Genomic DNA, 17,894 nt, shown 5'->3' with positions numbered 1-17,894 from the left:
TGCTATTCTTTATTCGTTTTTTTTAAACAACAACAACTACATTACTTTGTCCTGTCGTTAAAGTGGTGCCTATTTATATATGAACAATCATTTTAAGCATATTGTATGCATAATAAAGTTAAATAAGCAAGTATTTAACCAAAATTCCAGAATTGCGAGCAAGCTGACTATCTAGCGCGGTGAAAGTTTATGGTTATCAACCAATGGAATATAACATTTTATTCTTTCTGACAACAAATCATTTCAATGCAACAAGCTTGTAGTCCTGACTTCATAACTTGGAAACTTCACAGTGCATTCCATCGTTTTCTCAACTTTATGGTTAAAGTTATTCGTTTGTAAGTCGCTTTGGATAAAAGCAGCTGCTAAATGACTAAATGTAAATGTTTATCATTTTGAGTCATTTGGGACTCTTTGGGGCTTTTCTTTCTCACAATATACTGCAGATATATCAAGTTCCTTCTCACGCTACACGTTTACCACACCCAAGCCCAACTGAACTGTGCTCTGGCTGGCCCAGCTCTTCCAACAGAGCCAGGGATGGCTAAACAAACTGCATGGTATGGAGTGGTCACACTAGTCAAACAAACTTGTTTGTGTGCACCATTAGCTATCAAATCAAAAACTGCATCTCCTAATGTTTTCAAGTCTAACATACCTGCACTCCCCCTCCTCTCCAGCTGATCCAAAAGCTTCGGAACTCATCCCAGGATAGGATTCCTGGCGTCGGGGCACTGGCTACAGGCTCTCCCATCTTACCCCGTGAGATCCAGGAGCGTGAGTTTTGCCGCCCACCCAAGACAATTTCAACCATTTCGGTGCCGTCATGTGCACTGGGCGAGAGGGCAATGTGGGCGTCGTTATGACTTTTGATGGCCACTTGTATGTGCGTGACTTTCGCTGGCTTCTTGACGTATTGATACTCATATTTGTTGGGTGTGGAGATATGGATTCGTTCTGCAAAATGTCAAAGAAGAAATATTGGAGAATAAACTCCACACTCTTTCGATTCTAACGTGAAACTAGCAATTATTACTATCATTATGAACAAATTAGAGAACTATTAAACAACAGGAAAGACCTTACCATTTGGACAGAAAAAGACGCTGTATGTGTACTCTCTAGGTAAACCTTCAGGCTATAGAAAAAGCAAGAACAAGGGATGTTTAAGCAAACGAAATTCTAAAGAACACACTCTTTTCTCCAGGCAAATCACACAACTCCTCTACACATTTTTTAAAGGATTACTTCACTTCCAGAATACAAAAAAATCCTGATAATTTACTAACTCCCATGTCATCCAAGATGTTCATTTCTTTATTACTTCAGTCAAAAAGAAATTAAGATTTCTGAGGAAAACATTACAGGATTTTTCTCCATATAGTAGACTTCAATGGTGGCCAACGGGTCGAAGGTCCAAATTGCAGTTTCAATGCAGCTTCAAAGGGCTCTACATGATACCCGTTGATTAATAAGGGTCTTACCTAGTAAAACGATCAGTCATTTTCTAAAGAAAATAAAAATGGATGTGAACTTTTCCTTTAACTTTGTAGCAATCACATCCTCTGGTGTGGAACACAGCAACAACTGATTCCCAGTGCTTACTATACAGTGCTCAGCCAATCAACCGGTACTTTAAAAAACGATTAAGTTACATAATACACCAGTTTACAACACAATATATAGCAACAGTAAGATCTAGGGTTCCCACCTCTACCAGTACACTCCTGCGCACATAGTCCATTCCCGCAGGGCTTCTCCGGTCCTCCTGTTCCTCACCCACTTTGCCTGCTTTGTTGGACTGCAGCCCATCGGAGCAGCAACTTGGCTCACTGTAGGCCACGGCGCGAGCTGCCATGGAAACAAATATGAGAAATGACAGATCACAACTGACCGACGCCGAAAATGATTTATTTGCATTGTGGGGAAGAGTTGGTGTTTGGAAAAGTATACATGTAAAAGTGCACACATGGGAGACTTCTGGCAGCAAACCCTGTAATGTCTTCCGAGACCCTGATGGCCTGGGGATAATAGGATACACACATGGCTTCGCAGCAGAATGGCTGCTTGCCAGCAAAGCCCCTTTGTATGTGTGTAGTGAGAAGGAAGGACTTGGAGCCGGGGGGACTAGGACAGAGCCATGGGGGGCCCATTGGCCAGCACTGACCTGCAAATTCATTGACATGCCACAGAGATGCATAGAAAAGGCCCCCACTTCTATGCCCTTATGTACTTTTCCATGTCTGGTAGCTTAAAAAGAACATCGTTGTTGTCCAGCATGGATCATTAGATAAGTCAATGACAAGGGTTTCATTTGGCTGCTGTGCTTTGCTAAGGCCAGAATGGCAGTACATTTAAGAAACTGCAGGCTGAAACAAGTCAAAGAGTCAAAATATGCGATAATGATTGATTAATATTCCCAAGAATGTTTGCAATGTCTTGTTGTAATAATCATTCTGTAAACAACAGTGAGAACAAACACACAATTCTTGTCAAACATGAAGCAAGCAGAAGATTTATAAACTACCAGACAACTCAATTTGTTTCTCATGATCCTAAAAACATTGTGATCCAAGTGTCCAGCATACAGGTTAACTCCTTCAATACGGTTTAAAAAGTATCCCAAGATGCACCTCGTCAGGTTTTTATGATTTATAATACTGCTTCTGTGAAATATTTGGTTTACCTACTGATTAAGTATTCAATGCACTAACCTGTGATGTTGGCAGATATCAGATCAGAAAAGAGCAGTACTATATAAGTGGGCGTGGCCTCCCCAGGCGCCACACACTTTTTCCGGGTAAGATGGTGTTTTCCTGGGTGACCCACAAACTTGATCCCTTTGGGCACTGACACTTTCACATGGACCTAAGGAGAATGAGTGTAAAAATAAATAATGGAGTTTCTCCGTATCACACAAACACATGCGCTCCGCATTTTCAAACTTATAATGCATGAACTCCCAAGGGCTCCTAAAGGATTCTGGGGAATTTTTGAGGTGCATTGCACATTTTCCATGCTGCCTATCTCATTGCCTGCCATCGTTCCTCAAGGATTCAACTCTAAAACCCCTCAGCGCTAACTCTGCCGCAAATCTTTTCTATGCACATACCTCAAGTCAAAAAAAAAAAGCTTATACTAAATAGCATTCTAGTCCACTCGATATGAAGGCAAAAAAATTGTTTACATAGCATCTATGGTAGTCAAAGACATGCAAGAGTCATGTAAATGGTGCTTGTCCATGCAAAATCCATTCCCATGGTGCTAAAGCATTGCTATTTAGCTACTATGGTGTTCCAAGTTTGCTTGGCGGTAGCTAGGGTGTCTTGTTTGGTTATTTATTTTCCCCCAATTCTCTATGATAACACTGATATATAAGAGGTCATTGAGCTATAAAAACATCTTGTTTCAGAATTCAAAACTATATTGTAAGTCCAAAAATAGCTAATAATTCAGCCAATCTATTAAAATGTCAGGTTTTATAATATACCATTGTATTATGTAATAGTGCGGCTAAACATGGCCTCCGCAGAAGATCAACGCCTGCTTCTACATCACTGCCTGTTTAGCCCCGCCCACCGAATCACGCATGTAGTGTAAATATTGAGAGAGGGAAACGCAGGTCTACGCATAAACCAAACGATAGATTTTATTTATGAGCTTTATTTTTATGAAATGCCAGACCGCATCAGTAAGAACTTTCTCTTTTGTTGACGTTTTACCATGGATTCATTTACAAACAAGGCACAATTCGATGCAAGATTTTCAGAAAGATTGATACTAAAAGACAATGCTGTGCCAACTATATTGTAAATGTAACTGAGTAACTGTTTTCATTACGTTTTTCATTACTTCCATCTCTGAAAGATGTAGACTGTCAAACATAAACAACTTTAAGCCAGTCATAGCAGTGGGCGTTCACTTCTGAGTTTTACAATCCGCCACGTCTATTCAAACAGAAAATAGTTCAGAAAATAGCCTTTTGCATCTAAATTATGATTTTTTTTAATGTAAAAATCTTGATAACATTTTAAGTGGACCTAAAACAATAACACACACAAAAAAAAAACATGACCCTTTTAAGATGGTAACAAATGTTGATGTATTATTCTGCGTAAAAGCACATGCACACACCTCAGCACACGTGGGAAGGTAGTTGTACACTGTCAGTGGGACTTTGGTTTGTTCACCACGGACGACGCTGTATGGCAGGGTGAAGTCGATGAAGAAGGGCTTGAATGTGCGCAGCTCTGTGATCTGAGCCAAGCCCAGACCCTTTTCAGCAGACAGACTGATAGCCTCCGTCACCCATGTGGTGATGGTATCAGGGACGTCCAAACGTAACTCAGCCTCTCCAGTAACACTGCTGTCAATCACAGTTACAATTGCAAAATTATACACACCCATAAGCAATTTTTTGGATTAAAACTGTTTTCTATCTGAATATATTTTAGCATATAACATATTCCTATGATGGCAAAACTGTATTTTCACTAGCCATTTTTTTACTCCATGTGTCACATGATCATAATATTCAGATTTGCTGCTCAAGAAAGATTTCTTATCATCATTAATGTTGAAACAATGGTGCAATTAGGAGTCTTTTTTCATGATACTTTAAATAGAGAGTTCAAGTAAACAGCATTTATTTCAAATATAAATCGTTTAGTCTTTGCTGTCACTTTTGATCAATTTAATGCTTAATAAACATTTTTTTTATCTTAAATTTATAAAATTGTAGTTAAGTACAATTTTCCTACCTGACGTTAAAGCAATGCCATATCCATGTTTCTGGGAAGAACGTACGCCTGCGGTTCTCTGCCCTGAAAAACACACACTGACATAAGAAACGACTCTCTTACAGAGCTTAGAGACAACCCCCTGTCAGATTAACCTTTATAATTTCAGATACTGTGTGTATGTGTACCGTGTCCCAGGTCGGGAGTGCATAGCTGCCACTAATGTAGAGGTGTGCGGTTGAAAAGCGGGCACGGCCTCGTCCGTGTACATCCCTCCACTCTGCCTGTGATTCAGACCAACCAAATCGGTCATCACCACCAGCCCTGTCTCCTACAACACAGTTACATAAACATATTAGCCTTTAATATCTACACTGGAGGTTTGTGTTCTTTGAAAAAATGGGAGACGGTGATGTTCTCACAGTAAAAGCAAAACGGGCATCTTTAGTGATGTCCCAGTGCCACGGGAACACAGAGGAACGTCGTCTTCGCGATGACAAGCCGGGCCACCAAAAATGTCCCTCATCTTTGGGTACCCCAAAAGCATCAGATACATCAAATTCAGACAGTTCCTTGAACACCTGCAATCCCAGAAGAAACTGTTAAGACAATTACTGAGCTATTGGTGACATGTTTGAAGGTTCATATGGGAACCGGACCTTCTCGGGAGTGAGCTGGAAGCCTGGTTTGAGAAGGTACATGCTTTTGTCCACAGTAGCTACACACACGCATGAGCCAGTCTCTGCTCGGACCTTCATTCTGACTGGATTGCCCGGCATCGACTCGTTTGAGGACAAAGACACAGAGACCTTAAGACAAGAGTTTGTAACAAGGTGAAGGTGTGAACAATTAAAGAACTGTTTGGTGAACTGTGCCTTAAATAAATTAGAAACCAGATTATGAAGCAGTGAGCTTCAACCTAACCCACCTCATTTTCTAAACGGGGCTGCACAGGAAGTTGCAGACTGTCAGTCACCCCCTCTCCGTTTTCCCGAACATAGTAGACCAGTAGGCGACTGAGGGGGGCCATGGCGGGAGTCACGTTGAAATGGAGAACCGATACGCAGCTGTCTGTTTCAGCCTGAGAAGAGGACACACCAGAGTCTGGGCAGACAGAGGACATAAAGATGGGACGGACAAAAATGGGGAGGAAAAAGAGGAATAGTGCCTTTATGAGCTAAAGGTGAGCTTCATTATTTAATTAATGTTTCAAAACACTGTGTCATGAAATAAGAAATATTATTCTCAGAACAATGCTCAGTACACAAAATTGTTGAATTAGAATAAAAATGTGAATAAAAGTAACAAATCCACTACAGTTTTATGAATTATCTAGATTACAACATTAAGGTAGTAAGTAAAGACCATTAGATTAAAGACAAAAACAAAGAAAATCAAGGTAAATATTTTTATTGTTTGCCATTTGTCACAGTATGCAAAATAAAAGTGAAAATATAATTTAACTGTATTTATGATATACATTTTTGTATCTGTAAAATCAGCCATAGCAAGATAAAAGTGTATTTTAAAAACAATATATTTTATGACCAAAAGTGCCCATAAGACACTAAACTGAAAAAGGCATATTGCTGTTATTGCAGTTATACTGACCTGTGTCTCGAGGCGGTTTTGTGGTGGTGTGAATGTTTGCGTCAAAGGTGACTGTAGCTCTTTTTTCACGGGGGGCCAAGCTATTGGCATGTCTCTGACCTGACTGCACGATATTCCCACGAGAGGCGATCTCGTAATGCAATGTGAAGTTACAGGGACAGGTAGACTTCAATGAGATCTCTGCTTCTTGTCCAATCTAGGCACAAACAGGTGCTTCCACGATTAAAGTTTGTTTGTCTTATCAAGGATCGCTAATTATATTGGCAGGGTCTCTTACCACAAGAGGAGCACTGGGACTTAGGAGCTGGATGTGGCACTTGCTAGGAGAATACCAGCTACTGATGGACAGATAGTTGGGGAGATACTGGTCTCCTGCAGGCCTTCCATCAATGGCAGTCACTTTTGACTGCAAGCAAAAAAAAAAAAAATGAACTGAATCTGAAAGTTAGAAATAGAAGGTACTGTGACTTGCACTGTTTTTCGGTGCTACTACTATCAAAATATTGGTGAAGAGCTATACAAAAACAATTAGACTGTATTCCTGTATTTCACAAAGCATATTGCACCAAACTTCAGATTTACACAGATGCAAATTTTGATCCTTAGTGTTTACCCGAAACACGTCATTCTCAATGATCAAACAAACCAAAATTCATGGTCAATAAAATCCAGGATTAGATCAAAACTTCTACTGAGAAAATGACATTAGAGCAAGTGCATACAATCCTGCTCCTGGAGGGCCAGTGTCCTGCAGATCAAACACATTTGCATGGACTCTTCTACTGAGTCTTACAACCTTGATTAGCTGGTTCAGATGTGTTGGGGTTGGAGCTAAACTCGACAGGATAGTTACCCTCCAGGAACAGGTTTGGACACCCCTGATTAGAGGAACCGTCCCAATGATACTTGACCAACCTGGGAGTCATGTGCCTTGCTGAACAATGATACTACTTCATGCAACTATAACTTTTCAGGAATTGAACCCACTAACCTAAGCTCTTAGAGGGATAGTTCACCCAAATATTAACTACCAAGGGAACTAGCAAGGGAACTACCATGGTAAAGGCACAGAAAAGTACCAAGGTGATAGACAAAGCAGTCCATAGCCCCTTTCACACTGCGATTCTGGAAAATACACGGGTAATGTGTCCTGGCAATTGTTCTGGGGTCACTAGATGTTGCCCCTTTCACACTGCCAGTGATTACCCGGAACATGTGCGTGCTTTCACACACAACCTGTAAAGGTCCCATAAAGACACGTGACATCAGGATGTGACGTGTAATGTACAAGTCGAAAACGCTAGGCATGTTAACTTTCACTTAAGCTGGCGAACAATCTCAGCATCAACCCAGAAAGTCTGGAACTAACTGAACGCTCCCAGAATCAATCCCGGGACGTGTTTGCGTTCACACAGAAGTTAACCCTGCGATGTTCCAGCAATTTTCCGGAACAACGTGCAGTGTGAAAGGGGCTTATGTCACATCAAATCTGCAAGAAGGTTGGCTACCCTTCACCACCCCTAAAAGTAGGATCCAACAAAACTCCAAATCCCTCCCACTGACCTCCAGCCAGACATACTGGGCAGCTGTGGGGATGGAGGGGATCTCAAAAGTGGCCTTGCCATTGCGTGAGACAAGCTCACTGGTGTAGATGTTGTCCTTCGGGGTAAGTTCGGCCTTAACCCGCACTTGTACTCCTTCCGCTGGGCTCCCGTCAGGATAGGTCACCTCAATCTGGGGTCAGTGATGAAAAACGATCATTCTAATTTAGCATTGATTAGTAGAAAGGATAAAAGGAAACATCATCTGTTTTCTACCAGAAGACTGATCCTCCTCTCACCATCCCTTTGTAGGGCAGACCAGGTTTGAACTGCTTGCGAGTATCTTTGGAATACTTGATGTCAATGAGCTGCTTGTAGACGGGCGTTGAATCATCAAACATGGTCTGCTGTCCGCCATCCACGCTGCTCACTGTCACCCACATGTTCACTGCACCTCGGAAATGGTCTGTAACCTCTAGGGGCATCATGTCCTTCACGCAGAGCCTGAAAGTGGCTGATCCTTTAATCTATGTAGAAGAAAAAAAACTTGTTGCAGATAATGCTACTTACTTTTGATGTTACAAGGACTAAAAAGCCCAACTTTGACTAGTTGGTTAACACTGATTGGTTGCTGGTCAATCTCCCCCGTCCAAATTGGCAATTTTTTATTTGGACTTGCAGTTTTGTCCATGCAGACCACAAGGAGTGGCTATGGACTACACCTCTGTGGAAACCAACGGCTTCTTTTGCTGAGCTTGCACTGGTCTAGACATTATAGTGGACTACTACTCAACAGTCTGCATGTTGTTACAAGTGTGAAATTAAAGGTGGACCGCAAAGGGTGAGGCTGGCATTTGGGATAGAGTCCTGACAGACCAGTGCAGCCATGCTTGCAAATCTTCTCTCAACTAAAAAGGTTTCACTGGTTGAGCAAGTTAAGGAACCTCGTGGATTCAACAGCATGAAAGCAGAACATATGCAAGACTTTTCAGCAAAGAAATATTTTATCATGCGCTCACCTCCATTGATTTCACCACTGAGTGGCCAACTTCATGTCTGTAGTAGCCTATGCCATTGACTGTCATATTAACTGTTAATTTGCCCGACACTGGCTTTCCAAAGGTGTACCTGGAAAAAGGCAGGGTGAGTAAGAAATTGAAGGCTATTATAAAATGATTAGCTTAAGACGTTAGGCAGGTTTTTGTCCCATTACCTTGCCTTGACTGTGACCTGTTCACATGAATTGAGGTCTCGAATGTAGGGAGGGGGCTCAATGATGAGCTCAAACCTGGGCATGACTGTTCAAGAGAAAAAAAAAACAGACTAAAATAATTTCGTTTGAAACTCTCCTTGTTGTAAAAACATGTGTTCATAAAAATGATGGAATATTAGGGATTCAGGCTTTAGAGTGTTAATAAGTTTCTATGTTTTAGAGACGATTTACTGTTTTGTGTGGTTACATTTAGTTGAATCAATCCTTACCATACTTCTGCACTTCAAACGACTTGTTGTATGTGTGGCCTTGCATCTCCACGAAGACTAGCCATTCGCCAAAGACTGGTTGGTCTGATAGTGGAAAGCTCATATTGACAATTCCTAGCAGAAAATATTATGGCGATTAAAGCTTATTACATATCAAGGTGGCAGTCACATAAACTAAAGTTGTACAGTGTGATTATGTAATGATTGCAACATTATTAAACTATACAAAAGCCTGATTATAGTCAAAGGAATAAATAGTAACAGTTCTTACCACAACATACAGACTTCAGAGCTTTCCAATGGATTATGCGGGATCCTCTGGGGTCCTAGGTAAACAAAGTGGTAATCTTAAACAGTATGTGGTAAAAGCATTCTTGCTTATTTGCTTGCTTTAAATCCAGAGGCCACTTTACACTCATAAAAAGGCAGCAAAGAACCAAGCTTAAGCAAACATGTCTCAGATCCAATGATGCTTTCAAACAAACTGACCTCGCCCTGACTCAAAGGGTCAACACTCCAGGATCCCGTCAATCAGTGCAAAACTACACACACCCCAACTGACACTTCCTCCAGCGAGAGCCAGAGGCCGACAGTGCCAAACTAACATAAACATGAAACATCGCATACATAGCAAACATTTTTTCTGGTCCCCCTTTGGCCATTTGCACAGCTTTTAGAAGAATTTTCTGGAACTGAGCAACAGTGTTTGCCCCAGAGACGCTTCAAAGACCAAGCAGCATGTGGGAAAGAGATGGAAGCTAAGCACAGAGCAGTGGGGGGGCAACGCCCCAGGAAGACTCGCTCCCTTTTATCTTCCTAGTTGCCCGCTAGCATCTGCTCTAGGGTCAAACCCAACACCGGCGACCAATTGTGAAGCTCTATAGCTGTGCAACATGGACCCTGCTGGGAAAGAAACACTCCAACCATGCTTCCCTACCAGAGCAGTGTCCGCCCCACAGCCTCCACTTACCACTATGTAAGCCTCAATCTGTAAAACAAAACAAAGAAGTGATTAGAGGGATAAAGACAACAAACTGTATAACTACAGCTACTTTAACCTCCTCAATATCTGAATCAATCCTGCATCTGAGAGAAGTTTTGCAGAATTTTGCCGGCATGCAAACTTTAGCACCCCAGTTTTCAAAAAGGATATTGTCCACACACTATAGCTGGAGCCACTTTTGGAAAAAAGCTTGTCTCTAAGTGTCTCTGGTGAACGTGTTTCTGTAATTTGTGTTTTTACGTATCTGCATGAAGGTAGTAGAGCTAAACTACCTATTGCTCCTTTCTAAAAACGCTTGCTAGATAAGATTTTAGACTCTAAATAAACACTGCTAATGGTAAATAGGACAATGCTTCTCGAATACAAAGCATAATTTCATATTTTAGCATGTCATTTCAGGATTTCACCTTTTCACTGGTTGGCCTTAGGTCTGGTGTGACAGCATATACATTTATAAGAACTAGAAAGGAGAGAAAAACAAACATGTAATAATTAATTAAAATTCAACTTCTTCTGCAAAGCCATTCATGACACTATTTAGCTATGTTTGGAATAGCATGCAGGAGGTGCAGTGTGCAAAATCAGCACATTTTCTGTATGCATCATATGCATTTTCATATGACATCTCCAAATTCTGCAATATGTAACAGACCATGCAATATAAAATATTGTGACCCGCAGTGCAATGCACTCAACATAAGCTTTCATTTCTAGTGTAAGGAATGATTCAGAAGTGATATAAGTTTTTTTTCGAAAAACATCTTTTACATGAATGGTAAGAGTTATGGCTTAAGATGTATTAAAAAATGACTAAAAATTTCAACGTCACAATCTACTGTTTTAAAGTGTTTAGTGTTGCATTATTTTTGGCATTTTTTAAAACATTAGGACGTATACAGTGTGTATGTAGTGTACTAGAAATCTAAACACAGCCAATATCAACAGCATTGAGACATTTAACAATACAAACATAGTTAGCATCATCAGCAACCCATTCCCATTTGGTGAAAGGAGAGAGACCTTTCTGCCGGGGTTTATAGACTGGCTTGTCGGTCTGGATGAAAACAGTTGTGCCTTTGCTGTCCACCGTCACAGTGGTGTGGTTGTGGAAGATGAAGCCACCCTCATTGAGCTGGCGGTTCCCCCAAACCTTCAAATGTGCCTGGCCTCTGAGATCTGACGGCACCTAGGAACATTGTGGTTTTTAGTCATAAAGGTCTTATTGAGCTCAGTGCAGATGCTACTTTAAAGGGTTAGTTCAACCAAAAATGGAAGTTCTGTCATTAATTATTCACCCTCATGTCGTTCCAAACCAGTAAGACCTTCGTTCATCTTTGGAACACAAATTAAGATATTTTTGATGAAATCCGAGAGAATCTTTATGACCCTGAATAGACAGCAGCATAACCACCATGTTCAAGGCCCAGAAAGTTAGTAGGGACATTAGCCGCGTTTCCACTGTAGGGCCTAAAGCGGGAGTGCTAGTGTGTGCCAGGGCCAGTCGCGTTTCCACTGTCACTTCTGGGGCTTGATCGTGCCACGTCGGGGCTTCCTCGGGGCCAACGGCCAGGGTTTTTTGGCCCGACAAAAATCTTGGGCCAAAGCGGGCCAGCTGGTTTTGAACAAAGGTGGAGTTTCTCCTTAACTGGAGTCAGAGCCGCGGATCATTACATAAAGCCTACAGCTATAACACCACCATTCAAAAACTTTTTAAAATAAGTTGAGCTTAAAACTCACTTTTAAGCGTTTGAAATAACGCGATTCAATCCGATGTGGATTATAATCACTATACAAGGCAGAAATATTTATAAGTGATGCAAAAGACAATGGACGCTAGGTATTAACGTTACCATAGTAAACATGGTAAATGTGACCTTTTGAAGAAATGTATATGTGTATACGTGTATTTATTTAGTATCATATTTTATCTGTTATTTGACTCGTTTAGTTTTTGTTCGGAAGCTTTTATAAAAATATAGAAATTATAATTCTTGAAAAATGTGATGTATATAGGTTACTGTGACTTTAAATAAACAGAAACAGACTAGACTGAATAAGCAGACTATATTCAAAACGCTTTATTTCTGTTTGAAAAATTTTCCATATTATAGTAAAACACAGATGTTTTGGATTTAAATATCTAACAAAGCATGCAAACAAACTGACGCTTTTATCATGTTCATTTTTTGATTGCAGCTTCATAAAATTAAGGTTGAATGACTGATATCACATGAACTATTTTATCAAGGTCTTTACTACATTTCTGGGCCTTGAACGTGTCAGTTGTGTTTCAGTCTATGTAGGGTCAGAAAGCACTAAGATTTCATAAAAAATATCTTAATTTGTGGTCTGAATATGAACAAAGGTCTTACGAGTTTGGAACGACAAGAGGGTCAGTAATTAATGACAGAATTATTTTTAGGTGAATTATCACTTTAAGGACTATATGGGCTAAAACTGGCATATGATTGTCTCACCTTTATTTTGATGGTGCCTTTATCTGAAATGAAAAATAAATGACAGGTTAATTGAAATCTGCATAAGCACAAAGATTTCTGCATCAAAGCATGAATTTATAGTGAAATAAAGCTAAATAAGATAATTAAAAATTAACTTGATTAAAAAGATTTTCAAGGGTATGAGGAGCTCTTGGCACGACAGCTGTAGTTGGACATTACTTTTAGATGATGTATCGAGCAACACTAAATTTATATGAATACCCAACATAATCCTTACCTCGAACAGTGCCGTGACTATGAGCCACAATCTCGCCCTTGACGCTGAGCTGCAGTTGTACTCGTGTGTCCTCTACTGCATTGAAGATGGTCACACTCACGGCCTCCTCCACACCGGCACGGAAGACAGATGGTGCGGCAATCAGGTATCCTCTGTGAATCAAAGGACGGAGAGCAACAGCTGTGTGTGTGTGTTTACATCACAAGACTCCAGGTACCAATTACGCTAACACTTTGTTTTGTCTAGAGCATACATCTGAATCTCACATCATAGGACACACAAATCAAACAAATAATGGTCCCCGCCTTACCACTTGGGAAAACATAAAACAAATATAAGAAGTTCAAACACAAACTGGCAAGTATTTTGTGATTCTTTGTTGCCCATGTTGGGTGTTGTGAGAAAGAAACAATAAATTCCAGATCAATAGTCAGTTTGTAAATTACAGCGCAAGGTGAATATTCAGGGCCAAGGCTGATCACTACGGCCCCCGACTACTCAATTTAGCCTACCAAAACATCTTCTAATATAACAAATTGCTCTTTTTACTTCATTTACAATGAGGGGTTGACCACTATGAAAAGGGACTCCAGAGGCACTTTGAAGGACCATGACTAGGGCTGTGTCTGAAAACACCCCATTCCCTAATATAGGGAACTATTTGAGGAAACCATTGTTTAGGTTACAGACCATTTCCGAGGTGCAGTGAACATGTGGGTGACAGTGAGCACCATTTGTAGTGGACATTATCAAGTGCACTCATGCACTGCAATAATGAATGTACAAATAATGTATAATCAATGGCTAGAGATGTATGAACAACGGCATGCATTTATCCCCCCCCCCCCCCCCCCAGACATTAATATGCACTATTCAAACTTATATTGTTATAATTCATTAACGCTTTGGAATACAGAAAAATACAAAAAATAAAATAAAATAAATACAAAAAAGTTACAAAGTTTAATGAAAATTTACTGTAAAGAAAATGTACCAACTATAAAGTTTTATTTTTATAGAAAATACATATTTTACATCATAGGTTTGACTCTAAAACTGCTATAAAATTAAAGCAATTTGTATAAAGTAATGTTCCAAATTTGAAGTTGATAATAATAATAAAAAAAACATTTATATTAAATTTTGTTTAGGCGTTATATCAAAAACAGTGGCCACTAAATTTTTTTAATTCATTTTTCTGTCACAGATTTATAAATTGTTTTTAAAATATTATTTTTCTATCACAAAATTCCAACTAGGGAATCCTGAGACTTTTCCGATGATATGCATTTAGGCAAAATTATAAAAGGTTTTGGTATTATTTTTGATGTGGGACGGTGACAGTTAAGGTTAAACCGAAAGCACAAACAATGCAAAAGTGACAATTTCTTGTGCACTCAGTGTTCAAATTCACTTACTCATTTTCTTTAACTTCTACAAGTGAACTATATTAGTGGCCTAAAGTAGGGAACAGTAAATGAGTGTGACACACTTGTTTTTCTGCAAATATTTTGAGCGAAAAAAAGACTATTCAAAGAAGATGCTGAACATCAACATTGCCTCTGAAAGGTGGAGTGCGCCACCTACAGCTCTGGAGTAACTGATTTTAATTCAAACTGACAAATTAGTTTTGATCTCTGCAGTGTTTAGACCATTTTTTGGTGATTCATTTAAATGTTTGGTGTGTTGGCCTTTATTCTTAAAAGAAAGCGCACATAAAAGGGCTGCATAAAACCCAATTTGGGGGGTCAATGCAATTAAAACTAATAGGACTTTCTCAAAGACATGTCAAGACAAAGGTCAACACAATGTTGTTATAGAATTAAACAAGTCTAACCTAATTCTGTAAGTGTTTTTCACCTCTTTGGAATCCAAGTTGTCTAGACTACTTACACAAATCCAGTAACAAATTTGGTTCCAGTGACCTTAAACGATGAGAAAAATTTTGGAAGGTGACTCTCTGACCCATTACATGCCCAAATAAACCCAGGCAGCTCAGTGTCCTTGAGTTTAATAGCATGCCTGAGTGTGAGATATCAGGTGGTTGGCATTACGGTTCAGCGAGGCCAGAAGCAATTTAAGTCTCAAGGCATGAGAAAATCCCTTCCAAGGCATCTTACGTGGAATTGACTGCATTTGATCCTCACCTCCCGATCTCACAATACTCTCATGTGTGCGGTGGGCATAAAACTATTCAGTGTTTACATGATAGCACTATCTTGTTGAAGGAAAGAAACCGCTACTGGCTGACTCAAGAGAATGTAGCTCTTTGTCAGAGAGGGCAAGCTAGTTATTGACCTTTTTCTCTGGTGCTTGAAATACTTGGCACAACCAAGTGTAACAGGTACGGACACTGAGCTCTGCCCAGCCCTGGTATGAAGGATGAAATTCATGGACTTCTACGGGTCTTGGGTCAATTAACCCAACAGGATTCCTGTCAACCAATCCTTTAAGGGGTTTGAACAAGGTTCAACTTAGTGTTTGACGTCGCAGCATCAATAAAAACGATCAAACCTGGACAACAACATTACTATCAATGCAACATCAATAACTTTCTCAAAGAACCGAGAAGAACCCTAAATTGAAAATGGCACTTGATAAGAAAAATGAACCCAGTGTCCTACAAAAGAATCAGTCTTCTAGTCCACTAAGAAAGTCTTCTAATAGGCTTTACCTTTGGGAAAGTGAACTGGAATGTATTCTCGAGAACATGCAGAGAAAAAAAATGGGTTCTGCACATATATTTATCTCACTACAATAGCAGCATTAAAGCTGAAAATGTTGCTTCTTGATCTTACCAACAGTGGGAAATCTGACTAAGACAATGACATAAACTTTAAAATGCTGGTTATTCATGATGACCTGTTTTGAAAGAACTTCTCTTGGGAGTTTGTAAATAACAATGTCAGCTGTACCACCCATTACAAAAATGTACTGTACCATGGTGACCAAAGTCTCATTCAAAATAACAGACACTACAGTTAGTTGCAACAAAACTCTAATATCCTGGCAAGTACATGAAAACGTCTTTGAAGAGGATCCCCATGGTGTGTTACACTAGTAAATGCATCGAGTTTTTGCTAGCAATGATAATTACCATAAACATTTGTAACGGATTACACGTTAGTAACACCCACACACATCAACAGCAGCTGTGCTACTGAGTTTATTTGGTGTTGCACCACAAAACATTTCCAAAGGCGAGCGACAAACTACTGAAGGATGCCGTTATCACCTGACTGAAGTCTTTTCTAGACATTCGTGCTTGAAATGAAAACAGATGTTCGGTCATCATTCATAAAAGTGCGCTACAAACATACTTACTGTCTTTCTTGTGAATGAACTCCACTCATTACACACACCATGAACACAGTCCACAGAGTCCAGGATTTGTGGTGCACATGCAACACTCTCATTTTGTCCTTCACTTAGTCTGTCCGGCGTGTATTCCACAAATATTCTTACAACTTCGAGTGCAAACTCAAGTATCCACGAGGAGCAAGCACGAGTCTCCGGCGCAGCGCGTGCAACGTTTTTATCCCAATCGCCAGTGTTGCGTCCGTGCAAATGATTTTTTTAAACTCCTTTCCACACGTACAGACAATCCCCCTTGGCTTGCTGTATTTATCCGCCTTAGTTCCGATTGCTCATATTTCAGCATTAAAACTTATCTCCATCCACCCCACCCCTTGTGTAGCACGGTATTTAATGCACATCAGATCCAGCGAGCTGAGCTCCACATGCTGTAATGTAACCGGGGCAGTCTGCTTTTGCCCCTTTGAACCCTTCAGGCTTTTGTCTCATTCAGTGGTGTGTCAGAACAAGCCCCTCTGAGCTAGTAGAGACAAGACTGCCACTGTCCCTGCAACGCCGCCTGGAAGCTACACAGGTCCGGTTGAATGAGACCGAAAAGATCCGATTGCTTTTGTCGGTTAATGTTTAGCTACATGCATTAATTTAAGATAATGCATGCATTGATTTAATGTATGCATTAATTTAACTCATTTTAATAATGTAACCTAAATATTATTTGACTGAGACTTTTCTGACATACATATTGGCATAATAAAGTTATAGCTTTAAAATATAAAACTTCAACCTAATGTGTGAATTCATTTTGATATGGAAGCGCAATAAGGTTTTAGCATAATATAGAACACTTGCGCCCCCTCGTGGTCCTTTAAGCGCGAGACGTCTAATATCAGCGATATTATGAGAACGTTTTTATAAATGACAGTTTTATGTTTTTAAGACACTGAATTAAATAAAAATGGCATTTATAGATAACAATATAGAGAATATATAGAATATAGAGAATATTTTACTGTAATATTACTATAAATATTTATTGTTATATGATATTAAGAAGTTATCCCTCTATTAGCTTAGTCATAAGCCATTATACGTAAAAATGTATTCTCTACATGGTGTTTGCAAAAAGAAAAGTTTGTATCAATATCTTTTTTATATTTCTTTAAGAAAATATTACGATATAAACGATGGATAATTCGAAAGGAAACTTCTTTCATCTTATTAGTAACTAAGTATCAGCCAAACTTTCCTCCAGGGAATATCAGAGACAAAAGCATTCCGATAAACCGGAATATTTGGAACTGATACAAAATCAAGAAGGATAGGGGGTCATTTGAAACAGTCATAGTAATAACTCCAAATGGTATGGAGTCAAAAACAATAGCAAATTCTTTAGAGGGAATGGGGATATTAAAACGACAAAATAAATTCTTTATAATTTTATAAGTGGGCATTTTCATTAAACAACTG

General features: G+C 39.6%; 1 protein-coding gene across 2 annotated transcripts in view; it reads right to left on the bottom strand.

Annotated features, from left to right (window-relative positions):
* The window catches only part of cpamd8 (C3 and PZP like alpha-2-macroglobulin domain containing 8), a 40,127-nt gene extending 23,155 nt beyond the window's left edge, over window positions 1–16,972 (bottom strand). The window contains exons 1-24 of one of the 2 annotated variants that reach the window (XM_026197529.1): window positions 16,437–16,972; window positions 13,113–13,264; window positions 12,854–12,876; window positions 11,397–11,562; window positions 10,784–10,836; window positions 10,344–10,361; window positions 9,645–9,699; window positions 9,374–9,487; window positions 9,105–9,189; window positions 8,911–9,019; window positions 8,191–8,418; window positions 7,914–8,084; window positions 6,628–6,756; window positions 6,351–6,546; window positions 5,668–5,843; window positions 5,399–5,548; window positions 5,162–5,320; window positions 4,928–5,070; window positions 4,761–4,823; window positions 4,135–4,363; window positions 2,715–2,868; window positions 1,712–1,851; window positions 1,087–1,138; window positions 659–957 (exon numbers count right to left, since the gene is read on the bottom strand). In XM_026197529.1, coding sequence (XP_026053314.1) covers window positions 659–957; window positions 1,087–1,138; window positions 1,712–1,851; window positions 2,715–2,868; window positions 4,135–4,363; window positions 4,761–4,823; window positions 4,928–5,070; window positions 5,162–5,320; window positions 5,399–5,548; window positions 5,668–5,843; window positions 6,351–6,546; window positions 6,628–6,756; window positions 7,914–8,084; window positions 8,191–8,418; window positions 8,911–9,019; window positions 9,105–9,189; window positions 9,374–9,487; window positions 9,645–9,699; window positions 10,344–10,361; window positions 10,784–10,836; window positions 11,397–11,562; window positions 12,854–12,876; window positions 13,113–13,264; window positions 16,437–16,528 — 3,156 coding nt within the window. In that variant the 5' untranslated portion in view covers window positions 16,529–16,972. Of the gene's footprint in view, window positions 1–658; window positions 958–1,086; window positions 1,139–1,711; window positions 1,852–2,714; window positions 2,869–4,134; window positions 4,367–4,760; window positions 4,824–4,927; window positions 5,071–5,161; window positions 5,321–5,398; window positions 5,549–5,667; window positions 5,844–6,350; window positions 6,547–6,627; window positions 6,757–7,913; window positions 8,085–8,190; window positions 8,419–8,910; window positions 9,020–9,104; window positions 9,190–9,373; window positions 9,488–9,644; window positions 9,700–10,343; window positions 10,362–10,783; window positions 10,837–11,396; window positions 11,563–12,853; window positions 12,877–13,112; window positions 13,265–16,436 lie in introns of both variants that reach the window. The other variant, XM_026197528.1, reaches the window with a different exon arrangement.
* Window positions 16,973–17,894: the final 922 nt, after the last annotated feature.

The sequence above is a fragment of the Carassius auratus genome, chromosome 22 (genome assembly GCF_003368295.1).
Source record: "Carassius auratus strain Wakin chromosome 22, ASM336829v1, whole genome shotgun sequence".
In the NCBI taxonomy this organism is placed as follows: Eukaryota; Metazoa; Chordata; class Actinopteri; order Cypriniformes; family Cyprinidae; genus Carassius; species Carassius auratus.
The sequence above is the reverse complement of the archived record's forward strand: the minus strand, read 5'-3'. Positions and strand labels throughout refer to the sequence as shown.